The 19,525-nt window shown below is 51.5% G+C and overlaps 1 protein-coding gene across 7 annotated transcripts in view; it reads left to right on the forward strand.

Annotated features, from left to right (window-relative positions):
- LOC140425471 (catenin delta-2-like) overlaps nucleotides 1-19,525 on the forward strand; it is a 1,686,689-nt gene that overhangs the window by 1,530,014 nt on the left and 137,150 nt on the right. For all 7 annotated transcript variants that reach the window (XM_072509780.1, XM_072509779.1, XM_072509782.1 and 4 more), the window contains 2 exons: nucleotides 1,005-1,122; nucleotides 5,589-5,774. In XM_072509780.1, coding sequence (XP_072365881.1) covers nucleotides 1,005-1,122; nucleotides 5,589-5,774 — 304 coding nt within the window. The remainder of the gene's footprint in view (nucleotides 1-1,004; nucleotides 1,123-5,588; nucleotides 5,775-19,525) is intronic.

The following is a 19,525-nucleotide window of genomic DNA, read 5'->3' on the forward strand; positions in this document are numbered from 1 at the left end:
GTATTCTAGTATCCCACTTTTGAAGTAAAGGTTTAACTTCATGATTTGACGGTTTGGCTTTCGGGTAATATTTGCACTTACATATGTTATCGTTTAGTCTTCAAACTTGAACACCAAATTAGGCCTCAGTTTGAGAGGCAACTATTCATTAATGCATCAAAGTAACTCCATCTACAGTGAAGACCTATCATGCATAATGAAGCAATGCTATATTTTAATAAACTATTTTCAAACAAATATATAAATTTTTTTTAAATCTTTTTATTCTCCTCCTTTTTCACATTTTCTCCCAAATTTACACCCAACAATAAACAATAATCAATAACGAATGCAATGTCAATCCCCATATCAATAACAACGATCCCATCCTCCCACCAAACCCCAAAACATTATCCCACATGTTAACATAAACAAATGACAAAAAGGAATCAGGAATCACCCATAGTCACCATTAACTCATACAGTCCCCCTCCCTCCAACCCTCCCAGGCCCCCCCTAATGTTCGATGTAATCCAATTCTCCAAATTGCATAATGAATAATGCCCATGATTTGTAGAACCCCTCCATCTTTCCCCTCCGTTCAAATTTGACCTTCTCAAGAGTCAAGAATTCCAGCAGGTCCCCCCGCCATGCCAGGGCTCAAGGTGGAGAGGTTGATCTCCACCCTAACAGGATCCACCTTCGGGCGATCAACGAGGCGAAGGCTACAACATCTGTCTCCGCACCAAATTGCTCGAACATCTTTAACTCTGCTATGGGAAATGTATTACTTGCCCTGTGCTCCATGACAATCTTTCTGGAAATTACCAAACAATCAAGGGAGCTACTTGGGTTAAACGTCTCCCCATCTACATTGGCAACATGCTACGATTGTCCTAGAGCCTTCAGGAATTGTAGATTAAATCGCAGGATTCTGCTGCGAGCAAATCCCAGGATACGAATCATGGGAGCAAGCATACAAGTATGGGGTTGCTACTGACCCGTATTATGTACCCCCTTTGCAGGAATGTGAGCTCTGCGGGCGAGGAGGCACGGAGAAGGATGAGAGAGTGCGACGGCCTCACCGATGCGTTGCTTTATGTGATTCAATCCGCTCTGGGGAGTAGCGAGATTGACAGCAAGGTATGGCCACTTTCAGATTTCATTTTGCCTTGTGCAGCAGAACTGATGAGAATCCGGGGTCGAGGGGGTCAGGACGGTTTGACTGCAGAGACACTGAGCACAGAAATATCATTTCACCTCCAAAAGATTTATTTGTTACCCAAAATTATTCTTAATGAATGCACAGACAGCATCTATGAAAAAATACGAACAAATGGCAGGATACGAATCATGTTTAAAATGTATTTATTATTGTCTTAGTTTGTGTGTAACCACAACACAATCAGGATTGCAATCGGGCATTTTCAAATTTATTTTAACTTCCCTGTGAAGATCATGAGCATTCTCCATTGCGGACACACTCAGCGGGATTCTCCACCGGCGGGATTCTCGGTTGCGCACCCACACCTGTGGCCTTCCCGGCGGCAAGGGGTGGCCACAATGGGAAATCCCATTGGCAGGTGGCGGGCACGTAGAATCCCGCTGTTGGCAAGGGCGCGCCACTGAGGAACACGTGGCTGGCGGATCAGAGAATCCCGCCTACTATCTTCTGAACTAAAGTTTCATCTTTATAATTTTGTGAATGACAGAGAATCCCTTTGGGCTAATTTTAATCCACTCCTTACATTACAATACAAGAGAGAGCATTTGAGATTCCCAGAACACTGTTGTCCACTGTGAGAAACCATAAATGTCACGCAGTCAAAGCTAAATCTAATAGTTGAATATATTTACTGTATAATTACATAGAAGCAGCAAAGCAGAGCAACACGCTGACAGTGCGTCTCTCGTTTAAATAATGCTAATGAGCATTAACATCAGAATCACTGAACTTATTTTGAGCTCACCTTTTAAGAGCAATAATTCTGTGCACTTCAAGTATATGTCTGCATCCTCTTTTAAAAAACAGTGCATCTAGAATCAAGAGGCCTCAGACTCAAGGGTAAGGCTGTGCAAGTACTTCACAATGACATTAGGGAGCAGAGGTAGGTATTCTTTGATGCCCAGGAACAGCTCACAAAGGGGAGCATGGGAATGGCAATAGATAGTCAGGGTAATGAGTGCCAACTCAAATAATCCACTACACAGCAACTCGAGTGGCTCTGGTTGCTTAGGATTGGAGGAACCAGCAAACCTGCTATGATTACACGGGCCCCAATCATTCTGGACTGGGGGTGGGGGGGCTTGGATCAGGGCTGGGGGCCACAGTGTGCTGTGATAGGTCATACACCATGTGGACCCTCCCTCTCCACCCAACTGGCACACCCTCTGCACCCAGCCCATCCCACACCCAACGGACAGAGGGCAGCGGCAGCTCGGAACGTCAGTGAACATGTGTTTATTGATGACAGTGCAATGATGAGGCAGCTGGATATAGCACTTGGGGAGAATGGGATCAAAGGCTATGGGGAGAAAGCAGGATTAGGCTATTGAGTTGGATGATCAGCCATGATCGTGATGAATGGCGGAGCAGGCTCGAAGGGCCAAAAGGCCTCCTCCTGCTCCTATCTTCTATGTATCTATGTACAATGACTGTGCTCTATCCCCTAACACTATCGTATATGCCTCACCCATGTTAACTTAATTGCTGTGAACGTTTTAGCCTTACATGACCAAACGTTCTGTCTCGATGGGTCCCCAGGTGGGTTGCAATGAAGAGGGATGAGGGTGGGGCTGGTTGGTGAGCGGTAGCTGACCTGGGTGACTGCGCCAGCACCAATGTCGACGATTTCCCGATCTCTGGAGAATTGACGGACCGGCGTTGGGGCGGCATCGCGCGATTCGCATCAGGCCCAGCAATTCTCCAGCCCGGTCTGGGCTGAGAGAATCCTGCCCAGTGTCCCAGGCCTTGGACATCCTGACCCATGGCCAATACCGTCACACCCTCTTCATGAGAGTACCCAACCGAGGTGAGTGTCTCTGGGATGGTCGAGGGTGTAGGTGACAGCAGTGACCCAAAGTCAGCGTTGTCCCTGGGCGTGTGCTCCAGGGTGTTGCGGGCTTGTGGCGAGGGCCGCGATACCCTGGGTGGTGTAGCCACGTCACTCAGAGGGTCGCAGAATTACAGCTGGATGCAGGGGCCACCAGCTGGTCCTGTCTTGTCGGGAGGTGACCCTGCAAGGCCAAAGTCAACACGCATGGTTAGATCGCTAGTAGGTGCCTTATGGGCAGGAGGGTGACTCAACTGCCACCGGGACGTCGCAACGCATTGGGGGTTCACTCGGTTATGCCATGCTAATCTCGGCCTCAGAGACTGCCTTTTCTCCCACCTCAGAAACTCGGTCCAATGTCCTCTGCTCCATGACAGTAAGGTCCGGCGGGCCCGCTCCGGTCTTTCCCCACTCCCTGCGGCTGTGGGCCGCATTCTCCTGGGGGGACAGGTAATACACAGTGTGAGACACTCGTACCAGGGCAGCGCAGTGAGTCCGTGTCTGGTGGTCGGTGTGTGCTGTCAAGGATGTGAGGTAAAAGAGTTGGGAATTGCTTGAAAGATGCCACCAACTTACACCACCTACATAATCACAGGCAGGCTCCTAAGTGAGAGAAACATTGCGAACCATTGCTATTGAGTGTCCATTCACAAAGGCGTTGCTTACAGCATATTAAGCCAACTATTTTGGGCAGTCTAGTTTTCTGCACTTACAAATGTACAAAAACAATTATATAACAGCAACCAAACTCTTTTACATGTTGGGAAATGACACTGATATAGGGGTGTGTTATGGGCCAGGGTTTAGAGAACCCCCAAGTGTATCATGGAGTTCACCTGATCCACAACTTTTAATAGATTGTGGTATGGGGAGCACAGGGCCCACTCTACAGGTGTGGTACAGCAGAAATGGAAAAGTATTTTTTAAATGTTTATTCTATGAACTCAAGTTAACCTTTTTAAAACATACAGTGAACATCTTGGAAACCATTAATTCAAATACAACCCCCAAAAAATACAACACTAAGTAATCCTTAAGCTGTCCTTTTAACATCCATAATACTTTTTAAAAAACTTTTAACAGAAGCACATCAGGTTAAAGTCACTACTGTGAGCAGTTATTAGTTTTAAATCACCAAAGGATCGATTTACAATCTTTAGATTACAGAGAGAGAGAGACTAATACACCTTCTGGCTGTGACTGCAGCTATCCAGCTCTGAAAACGAAACTAAAACACACCCTGCAGCAAACATACTAAAACGAAAGTAAAAAGCTGACAGACAGCCCAGGTCCACCCACTCTCTGATATCACTGCAGTAGTAAACATTTCTTAAAGGTACTCTCACTACAGATATTTGTATACACACCCATTTATAAACGCCCATTTCTTAAAGGTACTCTCACATGACAGGTGTCATTTATTCACAAACTTCCATTTACTATTGGGATGTAATTGATCCAAAGCCTGAAGCCCAGGGTCTGATTTTGTTCAATAGCATGCGAGATGGTTCATAGGTACATGCAGGAAATCCAAGTCTTATCTTTTGCTACAGGTCTCACCTGTTGAGGAAATAAAACCGGTGCAGGGTTCACAGATACCAGCCTCACGGATCTGACAGCTGTGGCACCCTGTTGCACAGTTTCAGCCGCTGGTTCATTTAAACATTCACCACCCTCACCCTGACCTGCGCGTAAACCCTACCCTTACCAGCAGCTCACACCCCAAATCTTCTGGAGGACATCCGACGTTAATGTTTCACCCTCTTACAACGGATGATGGTTTTTCCACCCACCATCAGTGGGGACTGTACCTGTGGAACTGTACCCAGCATCAATCAAGGGTGATCAGGGGGAACTGGTCAATTGAAGACAGGAAAAATAAATAATTGAACATTGACATGCTGCCTTTGTTGGCCCAGAATGAACATCTTGCATTTTAACGATTGGCAGCATTTTGCGACACAATGTTTGGCCGGAACCTGCTGTCAAATCAACAACAAGACTATGGCCCTCGCCTTTAAATATGGATAACTGCAATCTCAGGCAAGGAACAATTAGATGTGAATATCGAAACATTGCTGTCTATGGTGCTGTTAGCTGTGTGAAAACTGCACCTCAACCTCAGTCTCCCTTTTGTTTAAGGAACTTGCTATATTTGCTCATTAATTAACCATTAAAAATGGCACAGAAAGTTTTCTTGTCATTTCAAGTGTTTAAAACCCTTTCATGACTGCCAATTATCCTTTCCAGCACGAGTGACCTGTTACAACAAATTCTGGCTCACAGTAAGTTCACAAACGATGAAGACAAAATTATAACAAGTAAAATTCTGTACTTGAACAGTAGCTTTCCAAAGAGCACTGGACAGATACCTGAAAAGATACATATCTGCAAAACACATACTTGCAGAGCTATGGGGAAAGAGTAAGTCAAGTGGGGCGAATTGGACAGCCTTTTCAAAGAGCTAGCATGGGCAGTGTGGATCGAATAGCCTCTTGTGCTTTCTAGCCCTGTAACGCAATGTGATTTACTTTGGTCTCTGTTTCCTACTCCTAGACGATTGAGAACTGCGTCTGCATCTTGAGGAACCTTTCTTATCGGCTGGCAGCGGAAACGGCCCAGGGACAGCAGATGGGGACGGATGAGTTCGACGGGCTTCTTTGCAGTGACAGCAACGGAAAGGACAGCGAGAGCTCAGGTTGCTGGGGCAAGAAGAAGAAGAAAAAGAAGGGCCAGAATCAGGTGATAAGTGGGCCCAGTTCAACTGGGGAGTGGGGATAACTCAACCGGCGATTAGTGTTTGTGCCATTCATTGCTATTCCCATGGTTGGATTCCAGCCTATTGTTTGAAGCAAGTAGCCACGTGTCCTTAGAAGGTGGGCTGGAGTTGATGTTTTTAAAGGAAGGACAGAGAAGGATTTGAATCACTTGTGAGTGGTTTTGCCTTTATGCTGATCTTTGTTGCAACCACTATGTTGTGACAAGACCATAGAAATTCACACATTTTCTCAACACTGAAATAATGTCAAAAGCAGCATGCAAACGTTTTGTTGCTTTGGGATAGTTTTGAAGTAGATTTCTCACTCACCCAATGGGAGAATTGTCCTGTGAGTGAACTTTATAATGAGATGCAATCATTATGAGTATGAACAACTTGCAGCCCTCATTAGGGGGCACGTAAATGGTTCTAATTGCCTGTAGATAACACTGTCAATGTTGTATCATCATGAAATGTAGCAGGAGCTGATTGAAAGGGTGACTTTTACCCCCATTCCCTTTGTAGCAGCTTTTAAAATGATTATTTAATGGGATTCGGGTGTCACTGGTAAGGTCAGCATTTGTTGCCCATCCTTAACTGCATTTCAACTGAGGACAGTTAAGAATAAATCACATTGCCATGGATCTCGAATCATATGCAGGCAAGGCCAGGTAAGGATGGCAGATGGTAGGTTTCCTTCCCCACAGGACCTCAGTGAACCAGGTGTTTTTTTTCATGGCTACCATTACTGAGACTAGGGGGGCAATCTAACGGCTGTGTCACTCCCGACTCGGGACGCAACACGGCCGGTAAATCCCGCAAGCAGGATCTCACGAGACTTTGCGATCTGGATCCTGCCCACAATGGGCGGGACCCACATTTGCTTATCTAAGTGGGCACCCGGATCTAACCAGCACCTGGGATCAAACCCCTTTGCCGAGGAAACCCCAGCTGGGTGCTGTTTAGCACTGATTTCCACAAATGGGGACCAGGTGGAATGGCACTTGGGAATTCTCCCAGGTGACTGGAGGCCCCTGGGTGGTTGGCCTCTGGGCAAGGTGGCGCTGCTGATGCCACCTGTGGCACTGCCTGGCTTCCTGGGTGGCATTTCCAGGCAGGAAGGGACATTGCCAGAGTGCCAGGCTGGCGGTGCTAAGGTGGCATTTTGTCCGTACCAGAGATCGGGCCCGGGTGTGACCTGCTCTTATGAGGTGGGGTGGGGAGAGCAGGGAGGGGTCCGGGGGCCGCATTGGGGGATCAAGAGATCGGGATGCCATTTAAAAATGCAGAGCTCCTCACTGCGGGAACGAAAGTACCCACCGAGGTCAGAATAAAAACAGGGTCCCATTCAATGGCAGGGTCGTTCTTAGTGCTACAAGCACCAGGAATCACCCTTGTAAACTCACCCACAACAACACTATGTTTTATTTTTGTTAAATTCTGGATTTTATAAATTGAATTCAAATTCCACCAGCTGCCATATTGGGATTCAAACCCATATCCCCAGTGGATTAGCCTGGGTTTCTGGATTACTAGTCATGTGGTATTACTACTATTCCACTGCCTCACTCTATCATCCAGTTAGAAATCTTAGGAACACAATTTCATGTGAGAAATTCAATGTGGGAGGAATGTAAACAACTGCCCGAACACTCTCCAAGCCCCGTTTGAAGTCCTTTGTTACTGAGTTTAGCAAGTGTCTGTTTCCAGAAAAAGATTTTTGATGTGCTATTGATGCACCAAGCAAAAAACTTTTTTAATTTGTTTGGTGTGTTATTTGTGTCGAGCAATCACAATTCTGTCTGCCTCAAAGTCCAATTGGCAGTGGTCATAATTCTGTTCAATATGCTGCTCCAGGTCCTCTTGAAAATATACTGAACAGGTCTTCACATTCCCTTCAATGCAAGTTGTATGATCCATCACATCTTAAATTCCCACTTCTCTCCCAGCTGGGAAAGTGGCAACACGGTTGTCTGGAGGGGGCGGGGGAGTTGGTTGAGAATGGCATGGGTGTTCTCTGTTCAACCTGGTCATTTTCAATAAAAGTTAAGCTCACACATGCCCTGATAAAACAGGATTAACTTGAGACAGGCCATCTGGATTCAGTATGAAACCAATGTACCCTTGATGGCCAGTGCATCATTTCATGAAGCAAGTTGAAGATTTTAAATTTTTATAGCACCGGTCACAACCTCAGGACTACCAAAGGGCTTTGGAAGCATTAAGGTGGCATGGTGGCACAGTGGTTAGCACTGCTGCCTCACGACATCGAGGTCCCAGGTTCGATCCCGGCCCCCGGTCACCGTCCGTGTGGAGTTTGCACGTTCTCCCCGTGTCTGCGTGGGTCTCGCCCCCACAGCCCAAAGATGAGCAGGGTAGGTGGATTGGCCACGTTAAATTGCCCCTTAATTGCAAAAAAGTAATTGGGTACTCTAAATTTTAAAAATAAAGAATCAACCATTAAAGTACTTTAAAAGCATAATCGCTATTTATGAAGTGATATATGTGGCAGCCAACTTGCTCATTGCATGGACCCACAAAGAGCAACCTTGATCAGATTTTGGCTTGGGCACCCCTGCTGTTCAGCCCATAGATTTATTTTACAACCACCTGTTAGGGCAAATGGAGCCTGGGCTTAATGTTTCCTCCAAAATAAGTACCTTAAGTGTCAGTCATGGCTCAGTGGGTAGCAATTTTGCCTCTGAATCATTAGGTGGTGGGTTAAGAGCATAAAAACAGAAAACATAGGAGTAGGTGCAGACTCTTCAGCCCCTTGAACCATCATTCAGTATGACCATGGCTTATTTCTGCCCTCACTCCACTTTCTTGTCCACTTCCCATATCCCTCCAGCCCCTGAGAGATCAAAATTGTCTTTCTCAACCTTGAATATCATAGAATCATAGAATTTACAGTGCAGAAGGAGGCCATTCGGCCCATCGAGTCTGCACTGGTTCTTGGAAAGAGCACCCTACCCAAGGTTAACACCTCCACCCTCTCCCCATAACCCAGTAACCCCACCCAACACTAAGGGCAATTTTGGACACTAAGGACAATTTATCATGGCCAATCCACCTAACCTGCACATCTTTGGACTGTGGGAGGAAACCGGAGCACCCGGAGGAAACCCACGCACACACGGGGAGGATGTGCAGACTCCGCACAGACAGTGACCCAAGCCGGAATCGAACCTGGGACCCTGGAGCTGTGAAGCAATTGTGCTATCCACAATGCTACCGTGCTGCCCACTAAATATACTCAATGATTGAGCATCAAAAAGTCTCTGGGCTATAGACTATCAAGATTTCTCCTCATCCTAAATGAATGACTCCTACCTGAGACAGTGACCCCCCTCATCCCACCTCTCCAACTTTCCAGGCCAGGGGAAACAATCTCTCAATGTCTATCCTGTCAAGCCCCTTCAGAACATTCAATGTTCCGATGACTTCACATCACATTTGTCAAAACTCCAGGCAGCAGAGCCCAATTTACTCAGACTTTTATCATAGGACAACCTCACCCCACTCCAGGACTTGAAGGCAAATATCAAAGCTGACACTCTGGTACAGTACTGAGGGAGCACTGCACTGCTGTGGGCCTCATGTTTTCAGATGAAACATTATATCGAGGCCCCTTCTGCCCTCTCTAATGGGAGTAAAAGATCCCATAGCATTATTTCAAAGAAGAGCTGGGGGGTTATTTCCTGTGTCCTGGCCAACATTAATTCTTTAATCAGCATCACAAAAACAAATTAACTAGTTACTACCGCATTGCTGTTTATGGGAGCATGCTCTGCACAAATTGCCAGTAATGTTTCCTACAATGCAACAGTGACGACACTTCCAAAGTGCTTTATTTGCTGTAAAGCATATTGAGATGCCCTGTGATCATGAAAGGCACAATATAAATGTAAGACTTTGTTTCTTTCTAATGGTGCAACATTCTCTCAATACTGCACTAGAACCATCGGCCTAGATTGCGGACCCATGGGTTTGCATTAGGAACTGAACCCACAACCTCATGACCCAAGGTTGAGCATGCTACCAAAATGAGCTACTGCCAACACCTTACATACAGTAGGCTGAAGGTTTTAATGGTCTCAACTGCTCCCCTGTTTCTCCGCAGTGTTAGAGGATTCCATGAGACAAATGTCACCCATTTTATTCTGTTGCTGTGCTAAAAATGTACTCAGTCTCCTGCTGTTTTGATCTTGCTGCCACCTATTCCTGCCCTTCAGGCTAGTTGCCAGCCAAAATGATATTTTTGAAAAGCTTCCCGCTAAATGACATTTTTAAAATCTGCCGTAGCGGCAAACTGTGCGTATTCAGGGGCGTCATTCTCCGACCCCACGGCGGGTCGGAGAATGGCCGTTGGCCGCCGTGAATCCCGCCCCCGCCGAAGTCTCCGGTACCGGAGATTGGGCGGGGGCGGGAATCGGGCCGCGCCGGTTGGCGGGACCGCCCGCTCAATTCTCTGGCCCGGATGGGCCGAAGTCCCGCCCAGAAATTGCCTGTCCCGCCGGCGTAAATCAAAGATGGTATTTACCGGCGGGACCAGGCGGCGTGGGTGGGCTCCGGGGTCCTGGGGGGGGGCGCGGGGCGACCTGACCCCGGGGGGTGCCCCCACGGTGGCCTGGCCCGCGATCGGGGCCCACCGATCCGCGGGCGGGCCTGTGCCGTGGGGGCACTCTTTCCCTTCCACCTCCGCCACGGCCTCCACCATGGCGGAGGCGGAAGAGACTCTCCCCACTGCGCATGCGCGGGAAACTGTCGGCGGCCGCTGACGCTCCCGCGCATGCGCCGCATTTCCGCGCCAGCTGGCGGGGCACCAAACGCCATTTCCGCCAGCTGGCGGGGTGGAAATCCCTCCGGCGTCGGCCTAGCCCCTCAATGTTGCGGCTCGGCCCCCAAAGATGCGGAGCATTCCGCACCTTTGGGCCGGCGCGATGCCCGTCTGATTGGCGCCGTTTTTGGCGCCAGTCGGCGGACATCGCGCCGTTGGGGGACAATTTCGCCCCTGATGTTCCAAATGTAACTCGAGACATCTGGGGCGAAATTCTCCGGTCTCGGCGCGATGTCCGCCGACCAGCGCCCAAAACGGCGCAAATCAGTCGGGCATCGCGCCGCCCCAAAGGTGCGGAATCCTCCGCATCTTTGGGGGTCGAGCCCCAACCTTAAGGGGCTAAGCCCACGCCAAACTAATTTCCGCCCCACCAGCTGGCAGAAAAGGCCTTTGGTGCCCCGCCAGCTGGCGCGGAAATGACATCTCCCGGAGACACATGCGTGGGAGCGTTAGCAGCCGCTCACGGCATCCCCGCGCATGCGCAGTGGAGGGAGTCTCTTCCGCCTCCGCCATGGTGGAGACCGTGGCGAAGGCGGAAGGAAAAGAGTGCCCCCACGGGACAGGCCCGCCCGCGGATCGGTGAGCCCCGATCGCGGACCAGATCGCCCCCGCCCCCCCCAGGACCCCGGAGCCCGCCCGCGCCGCCTTGTCCCGCCGGTAAGGTAGGTGGTTTAATCTACGCCGGCGGGACAGGCATTCTAGCAGTGGGACTTCGGCCCATACGGGCCGGAGAATCGCGGGGGGTGGGGCCGCCAACCGGCGCGGCGCGGTTCCCGCCCCCGCCGAATATCCGGTGCCGGAGAATTCGGCAACCGGCGGGGGCGGGATTCACGCCAGCCCCCTGCGATTCTCCAACCCGGCAGGGGGTCGGAGAATCTCGCCCCTGGTACCAGGAATACAAAGTTAGCCTGTCGCTGTGAGAAGCAGAAGCTTCCTGTCTGAACTACAACCTGATTGAGATCTGAAGCAATCTCCCATTCTGGATGGACCTCTCCATTTCTCGGCGGCTGGCTTCAGCATTGTAAATCAATAGAATCTTGGTGCCAGAGGTAAAGACATTGGGCGGGATTCTCCCTTCTGGGGACTAAGCCCGCCGGAAAACGAGCGAGAATCACTCCGGACTTTTTCCTCGAAGGTCTGGGGTGATTCTCCATTTTCCAGGGGACTAGCAGAGCCCCGGCGGCGGCCCGCAGCTCTGGCTGTCGGCTAGTCAGACCGCCCGGCCACGCATGAGCGCGGCGACCGCAAGCAGGTCCGTGCATGCGCGCGGCGGCCCATCTCAGCGCAGGCGCCACCGACATGGCGGAGCCATACAACGGGCCCGCGTGTTCTCCGCCCCCGCGCCGGGCGCGATTCCGGCGCGAAGGATTGGAGAATCCCGCCCATTGTGTTCTGCAATGTTTGCCTGCAGAGATTCTGGGCAGGATTCTCCTCTACCCAGTGGGGCGGGCCATACCAGTGTCAGGAAGTGGCGTGAACCACTCCGGCGTCGGGCCGCCCGGAAGGTGCAGAATGCTCCGCACCTTCAGGGGCTAGGCCAGCGCCAGCGGAGTTGGCGCCACGTCAGCCGGCGTAGAAGGGTTTGGCGCCGCGCCAACTGTCAGCGAAGGGCCTCCGCTGGCCAGCGCGAGTTGGCGCATGCGCGGGAGCGCCAGCGCATGCTGGCGTCATCCCAGTGCATTCGCAGGGGGGTTCTTCTCGGCGCCGGCCATGGCGGAGGTTGACAGCAGCCGGCGCGGAGGCAAAGAGTGCCCCCAAGGTGGGCCCCGATCGTGAGCCAGGCCACTGTGGGGGCCCCCCCGGCGCCAGATCTCCCCGCGTCCCCCCAAGGGCTCTGCAGGCCGCACGCAGAGCCAAGTCCCGCCGGTACGGACCTGGTGTATTTTACACCGGCGGGACCCGCCGAAAATGGGCGGCCACTCGGCCTATCGGGGGCTGGAGAATCGCCGGGGGGGGCCGCTGCCAATGGCCCTCGACCAGAGTGACGCGATTCCCGCACCCGCTGAAAAAAACGGCACCGGAGAATCCGGCAGCCAGGGCGAGGCAGGATTCACGCCGCCCCCAGGCGATTCTCCGGCCCGGCGGGGGGGTTTGGAGAATCCCGCCCATTAAATTTTGAAACAGGCCAGACGCAACACTGTGCTCACTGTCTATCCTGTGTCAGTTCCCTATTTCAACCCCAACCTCCAATCACTGCAAAGCAGTTTTCCTAACCATGCCTCACTTGAGATTTCATTAGCTAGCTTTAGCATCTACAAAAGTAGAAACCATGAAGAAAGAAGAATGAGAGAGTTAGTGGACACTAAATGGCACAATTTTAAATGAGGTTTGCACATAGTAATCTTGAAAATGGATAGGATAAGTCCATAAGCCAATTATCAAAGCACATTAAATCCTAGGCTTCATTCATATAGGCACAGCGTATAAAAGTAAATATGTTACACTGCACCTTTAGAAATCACTGGCTGGGTCTCTGCTGGAGTGTCGTATCTAATTCTGGGCATCCAGGATTGTCAACTGTGATTGCAGATATTCCTGGAGATTTCACCACATGACTTGCCCCAATGTTCCACTCATCCGTCGGCCAAAACATCCAACCTTATGACACACTGCCTTCCTAGACCAATGGGAAAGCAAAAAGACTCATTACCCAATTGGATACTGCTTAACTGTATTCAAACGGCCTTTTTTCTTACCATTTTCAGTATGGTAAAGAGAAATGTTCAAGTAATTTGTTTTTAAAAGTTGGGCAAGATTTTCAGGGAAATCGGCAAAGGCCGATGGCAGGTAAGGCAGCGTTGAAGCCGCCCACAGCGATGACAGTTTTCTCCACTGTATAGTCTGTAACTTTGGAAAAACAACCTCCAACGATTGTGCCCCGTAACGTATCGCTGACAAGGCTGCCTCTGATTCGCCCGCCCGCCACCAACTTAGAGAGCCAAGGATTAGGGCACCATTAGGGCACAGAGAGTGCAAAGCAGTTCACCCTGGAACCCTGGGCATCCCCCCTTGGCACTGCCCCTTGGTACTCCTCCCTAGCAGTGCCCAGGGGCAGTGCCCAGGCATGACTTACTTCCCCAGGTGAGCTATGCACTCACCTGAATTCCCCCAGGAGGTCTGCTCACCTTGTGAGACCATTTGTGATTCGTGCCATTCTGCCATTGCTCTGACGTGGATAGATTTTATCAGTGGGTGGGGGGGGTGGTCAATGATTCAGGCGCAGGAATCTGATAGCGATATGATAATGTATTCAAATGATGTTTCCAATATTGAATGTCAGAAAACGCGCCGTGTCACTGGTGGGTGGGGTCGGGACAATCGCCGAAGTAAAACAAGACTTTGCAGTTCTTGCAATATTTTCCATTCCCGTCGCCGAACCCGCCCAACGTGGACGGGAGCAGAAAATCCCAGCCACTCTGTTTTTTAATGTCCCTCTGATATTTCTCCAGGGTGGCACAATGCTGGAGATTGGTCTTCAATTCATGGAGACTCCAGGCCAATCTTGGAGGTTGCCCATCCTATATGGGCATCCCATTTCAGAAAGGCCTTGGAGAGGGTGCAGAGGAGACTTACAAGAATATTGCCGGAGATGTAGGACCACTGTTGTCTGGACAGAGAGGAGAAGCTAGGATTTTTGTCTGTGGAAAGATAATTCCATTGAAAAATCATCATGGAGGCATGTGCCAAATTGTGATGTCGATAAAAATAAAACACGTAACCCTAATTCATGACAAAATTTACAGACAATCATTAAAATAAATGTGAAATGTACAATAATAGAAGTATTGCACAATTATGAACATTTCATTACACAAATAATTAAAATACCTTGCAAAATGCAGGACTCCTTAATTTGCACAATAAAAATGAAAAGGTCTACAGCACTCTGCATTTTGTATTAAAGTGCATTGATCACATGTTGTCAGATTGAGTTAATTAAATTCTCCATCATTTACATATGAGTTTTATAAAGTAGGGGATTGGACTGTCTCATAGTATATTTGTTTCATGTCTTATGGGGCAGAGTAGACTCAGGGGAGTTTTAACCAACCTATTCAAAATTATGAAGAGTTTGAGAAAGAGAAAGTATTTCCATTGGCAGGAGGGCCATTAGCCAGTGGACACAAATTAAAGGCAATTGGCAATAGAAGCAGAAAATCTTTTCTGCTGGAAAGGTGGTGAAAGCAGATTCAATAGTAATTTTCAAAAGGGAACTACGTATTTGGGATTTTACAATTTATATAAATGGATTGGATTGAGGGATGGTTGCCATATTTGTTGATGAGCCAAAGATAGACAGGAAGGTAAGTGGTGAAGAGGACCTGAGGTGCAGAGGGATCTGGGTGTCCAAGTGCATTAATCACAAAAGGCTTGTCTGCAGGTACAGCAAGTAATTAAGAAAGCTAATAGAATGTTATCATTTACTGTGAGGGGAATTGAATACAAAAGTAGGGAGCTTATCTGCAGTTGCACAGGGCACTGGTGACAGCACATTTGAAGTACTGTGTACAGTATTGGCTACCTTATTTAAGGACGGATGACAATGCATTGAAAGCAGTTCAGAGAAGGTTTACCAAACTAGTACCTGGAATGGGTGGGTTGTCTTGTGAGGAAATGTTAGACCGGCTAGGCTTGTACCCGCTGGAGTTTAAAAGAGTAAGAGGTAATTTGATTGAAACCGCCATTCTCCCGTTTTGAGTCTTAGTGCTCCTGCAAGTGGAGAATTGGGACTGTTTCCTGCTGACGCTAGGGTCAATGCCAACACGCTATTCAATGACAATTAGAAAATTTTTACAAAGAGTCAGGTTTCTCACTGGACTTGAGAGTTGTGGGACCTAAACTTGCTGCCAGGTCCCTCAGAGACCGAGGCACCACTTTTAAAATCTCAGAATATTATTGCAGCCCCCTTCCACACACCCATTGCTAGCAATGCCTCTCCTCCCAATCATTGGCAAAGCTTCCACCCCAATCTCTGACAAGACACCCCCCAACTCCCCCAGGTGAGCGACACTCCGTTATGGTCTCGCCAAATGTCTCCCCTTCAGTCCCACCCTTCAGGCTTCTTCCCAATCTGGCCAATCTGCCAATCTGGCATCCTGCACTCTTGAGTTGGGGAGCAAGGGGGTGTGTACCCTCTCTACATTTGCCAGTGCAAGTGCTTCGAGAAGTTGTCATGAGACACATCAACTCCATACTCCCAGAATGCCTTGATCCACTGCAATTCACATACCGCGACAATCGGATCACAGGAGACGCTATCTCCCTGGCCCTACCTTCATCCCTGGAGCCCCTCGACAACAAGGACTCCTACATTAGAAGCCTATTCATTGACTACAGCTCCATCTTCAACACCATAATCCCACCAATCTTGTATCAAAACTCCAAAACCTAGGATTTGGCTCCTCCCTCTGTAACTGTATCCTCAACTTTCTGACCCATAGACCACAATCAGTAAGGATAAACAACAACATCTCCTCCACAATAGTCCTCAATACCAGGGCCCCACAAGGCTGCATACTTAGCCCCCTACTATACTCCCTATACACATACGACTGTGTAGCAACATTTGGCTCCAATTCCATCTACAGATCACAAATGTAGAGAAGTTTGAATATTGACTAAGGGGGCATCATGTGGCATGTAGGCGTTTTAATAATATGTAAATCTATTAAAATGCAATTTTAAAAGGTTCCTGCCCTTTGTGGGCAGGAACGTCGCTACGTCACCGACAGGGGCCGGGTAAAATCCAGAAACAAGGGGCGAAATTCTCCGTTTTCGGTGCAAAGTACGCGTCACGTCGGAAAAATGGGTCGAAAGTCTCCGGCCCGAAATGGGCTAGCAGCGACATAACGGGATCCGCGCTTGCACATGTGGTTGACGCCGTGCAGCGTCATACGCGCCGCACGGCGTGACGGCTCATAAGGCCGCACTGCTCTCCCCCACCCGACCGGAACACCCGACCGGAACACCCAACTGGATGGCTGGCCGCCGCTCAGCCCCGAGGTTCGAGTCACGGGATGTGGAGGCACTCCTGGACGCGGTGGAGCAGAGGAGGGACGCCCTGTATTCAGGGCACGGCCGCAGAGTTGCCCCACGCCACAGCCGGCGTCTGTGGAGGGAAGTGGCAGAGGCCGTCACCGCTGTGGCCCTGACACCACGGACAGGCACCCAGTGCCACATGAAGGTGAACGACCTCGTCAGAGCAGGCAGGGTGAGCCTCCCCATATCCCCCCTCCACCATATCCCCCCTCCCCCATATCCCCCCCATATCCCCCCTCCCCCATGTCCCCCCTCCCCCATATCTCCCCTCCCCATATCCCCCCTTCCCATATCCCCCCTCCCCCATATCCCCCCCATCCCCCTCCCCCATATTCCCCCTCCCCATATCCCCCCTCCCCCATATCCTCCCTCCCCCATATCCCCCTCCCCATATCCCCCCTCCCCCATATCCCCCCTCCCCCATATTCCCCCTCCCCCATATCCTCCCTCCCCCATATCCCCCCTCCCCATATCCCCCCTCCCCCATATCCCCCCTCCCCCATATCCCCCATATCCCCCCTCCCCATACCCCCCTCCCCCATATCCCCCCTCCCCCATATCCCCCCTCCCCTATCCTTAACCTCTGCAATGCACGCGCAACCGATGTCGTGCATTCATATACCTGCCTAACAGTGTTGCCTTTTACCCCTGCCACCACCCCCCCCCACCCCCCCCCCCCACAGGAGAAGCGCGCACACAACAATAGGGAGCATGTGAGGACTGGAGGAGGCCCCGCTGATGAGAGGCCACTGACCGAACACGAGGAAAGGGCCCTGGAACTGGCTGGCGGACCTGAGGACCGGGAGGTTGCTGATGCAGAGGTCGGGGGCGTACTAGCAAGTGAGCCACCGACAGCCCGTCCCCATATCCCCCGTCCCCTATCTCCCCCTCCCCCATATCACCTGATCACTGCCTGATGTCTAACCATGCATGCTTCATTGTGTATCGCAGGACCAAACGTCCAGGCACCCATCCCCGCAGATGCAGACCGCCCGCAGGATGCCCCTCGGAGGCCACGGGAGACGGAGAGACCCGGACCCTCCAGCATGCGACGCCCGCAGGATGCCCCTCGCACACCACGGGAGACGGAGAGACCTGGAGCAACAGGGAGACGACACCGCCGTCATGTGCGGGAGTGACCATCCAGCGACGAGGGGGGCAGCCACATGCCCCCGTCACATCCGAGCCAGGACACCACTACCCAGGACACCACTACCCAGGACACCACTACCCAGGACACCACTACCCGGGACAGCACTGCCCAGGACACCCCTACCCGGGACAGCACTACCCAGGAAGACAAAATACCGGACAGTGACTCAGAGTGGATGGGTGGAGACGAACCCCCACCCCAAAGTGCCATGGACTCAGAGTGGGACGAAGAGCACGACACAATGCCACTGCTGTCACCAACACCCTCCACCATCACAGAAACACTCACCTCGGTTGGGCACTTTAGTGATGAGGCGTCTGGTACACTCACTGGTGCGCACAACACAGCCGTCCCGGTACAGCAGGTGGAGGTAGGAGCAGCAGAGGGGCCGGGCGTCGGAGGGCAGCCCAGCCCAAGCGAACATCTGCCGCCCAGATGGATCCCGGGTTCCTGGAGTTTCCACACCCACACATAGATCCGATGCAACCACCGACCCGGAGACGAGCGAAGAGGGTGACGGCCGGCTTGCGGCGGCTGCAGTCGCAGGTGGAGGAGTCCACCCGCGTCCAGGAGCTGGAAGTGGTGCCGGTCATGCATGCCACCCAGGCCGACACCGCACGGGTGGCGTCCGCGGTGGAGGCAATGGGTGCGACGGTGTCAGACATGGGGAACGGTTTGCGAGGCCTGGGGCTTTCCGTGCAGGCGGCGTCTGTGGCCCAGGACATGGCTGCCCTCTCACAGGAGGCCATGAGCCAGTGCCAGCGCCAGATGGCAGAGGCGCTCAACACCATAGCCCAGTCTCTGCAGGCCATGGCCCAGTCTCTGCAGGCCATGGCCCAGTCTCTGCAGGCCATCACTGAGGGCATCGGCGCCAGTGGCCATGTGCGAGCCGGCGTCGCACTGTCACAGACAGGGTTTGCCAACACCCTGGGCTCCATGGCTGCAAACCTGCAGACCCCTGTCGATACCAGCACGGGCCTCCAGGACTGGCAGCGCCAGATGTCGGGGGGGCATCGGATGGCCAGTCCGTTCGCATCCCCCACCCATGTAGAGGCCTGGGGGCCATCGGGCACCCCGAGGGAGGAGGAGGTGGTGTGGTCCGTCCCGGCTCCCCCTGTAGGGGAGGTCCCGGAACACCGCGACACCTCGGACTCCCCCCCTTCCGTCCCAGGTGCATCGGGTGGGCAATGGGCAGGACAGGCTGGCAGCTCGCCATCCCAGTCACCCGGGCCGCAGCCTGGCCCATCTAGGCCAGGACGCCCCAGGAAACGGCCGCCAAAGGGATCCAGTGTCAGAGGGCAGGAGTCCACCTCCAGTTCTGCTGTACCATCTGGGGAACCACGTAGACATAGTCAAAGGGCCCGTAAGGCCAAACAATTAGACACTGAGTAAGTTGGCACGGGTGCAGGGCACAGATAAGTTTTAGGGGCTAGGGCACGTGCATGAACTCGTTTGGTTATTAAAGTCAATGTTACACCTACAGAAGCTGCCTTTGTGCTCTGTCCAAAGCGTGCGGGGGTGTCATGTACGTTGAGCGCAAGTGTGTGTGTGAGGGGTGGTCTTACCTCGGCCCCAGGTGAGTCTGCCCCGTTCCCCCTGGGCCGCCATCAACATCCCCCAGGGCAGAGGACGGGACCGTGCGCTGCAGTGTCACAGCCGCATGCAGGGATGGTCCGGGTGGATGGTGGTACTGTGGCCATGGG

Source organism: Scyliorhinus torazame, chromosome 6, assembly GCF_047496885.1.
Source record: "Scyliorhinus torazame isolate Kashiwa2021f chromosome 6, sScyTor2.1, whole genome shotgun sequence".
NCBI classification, from domain to species: domain Eukaryota; kingdom Metazoa; phylum Chordata; class Chondrichthyes; order Carcharhiniformes; family Scyliorhinidae; genus Scyliorhinus; species Scyliorhinus torazame.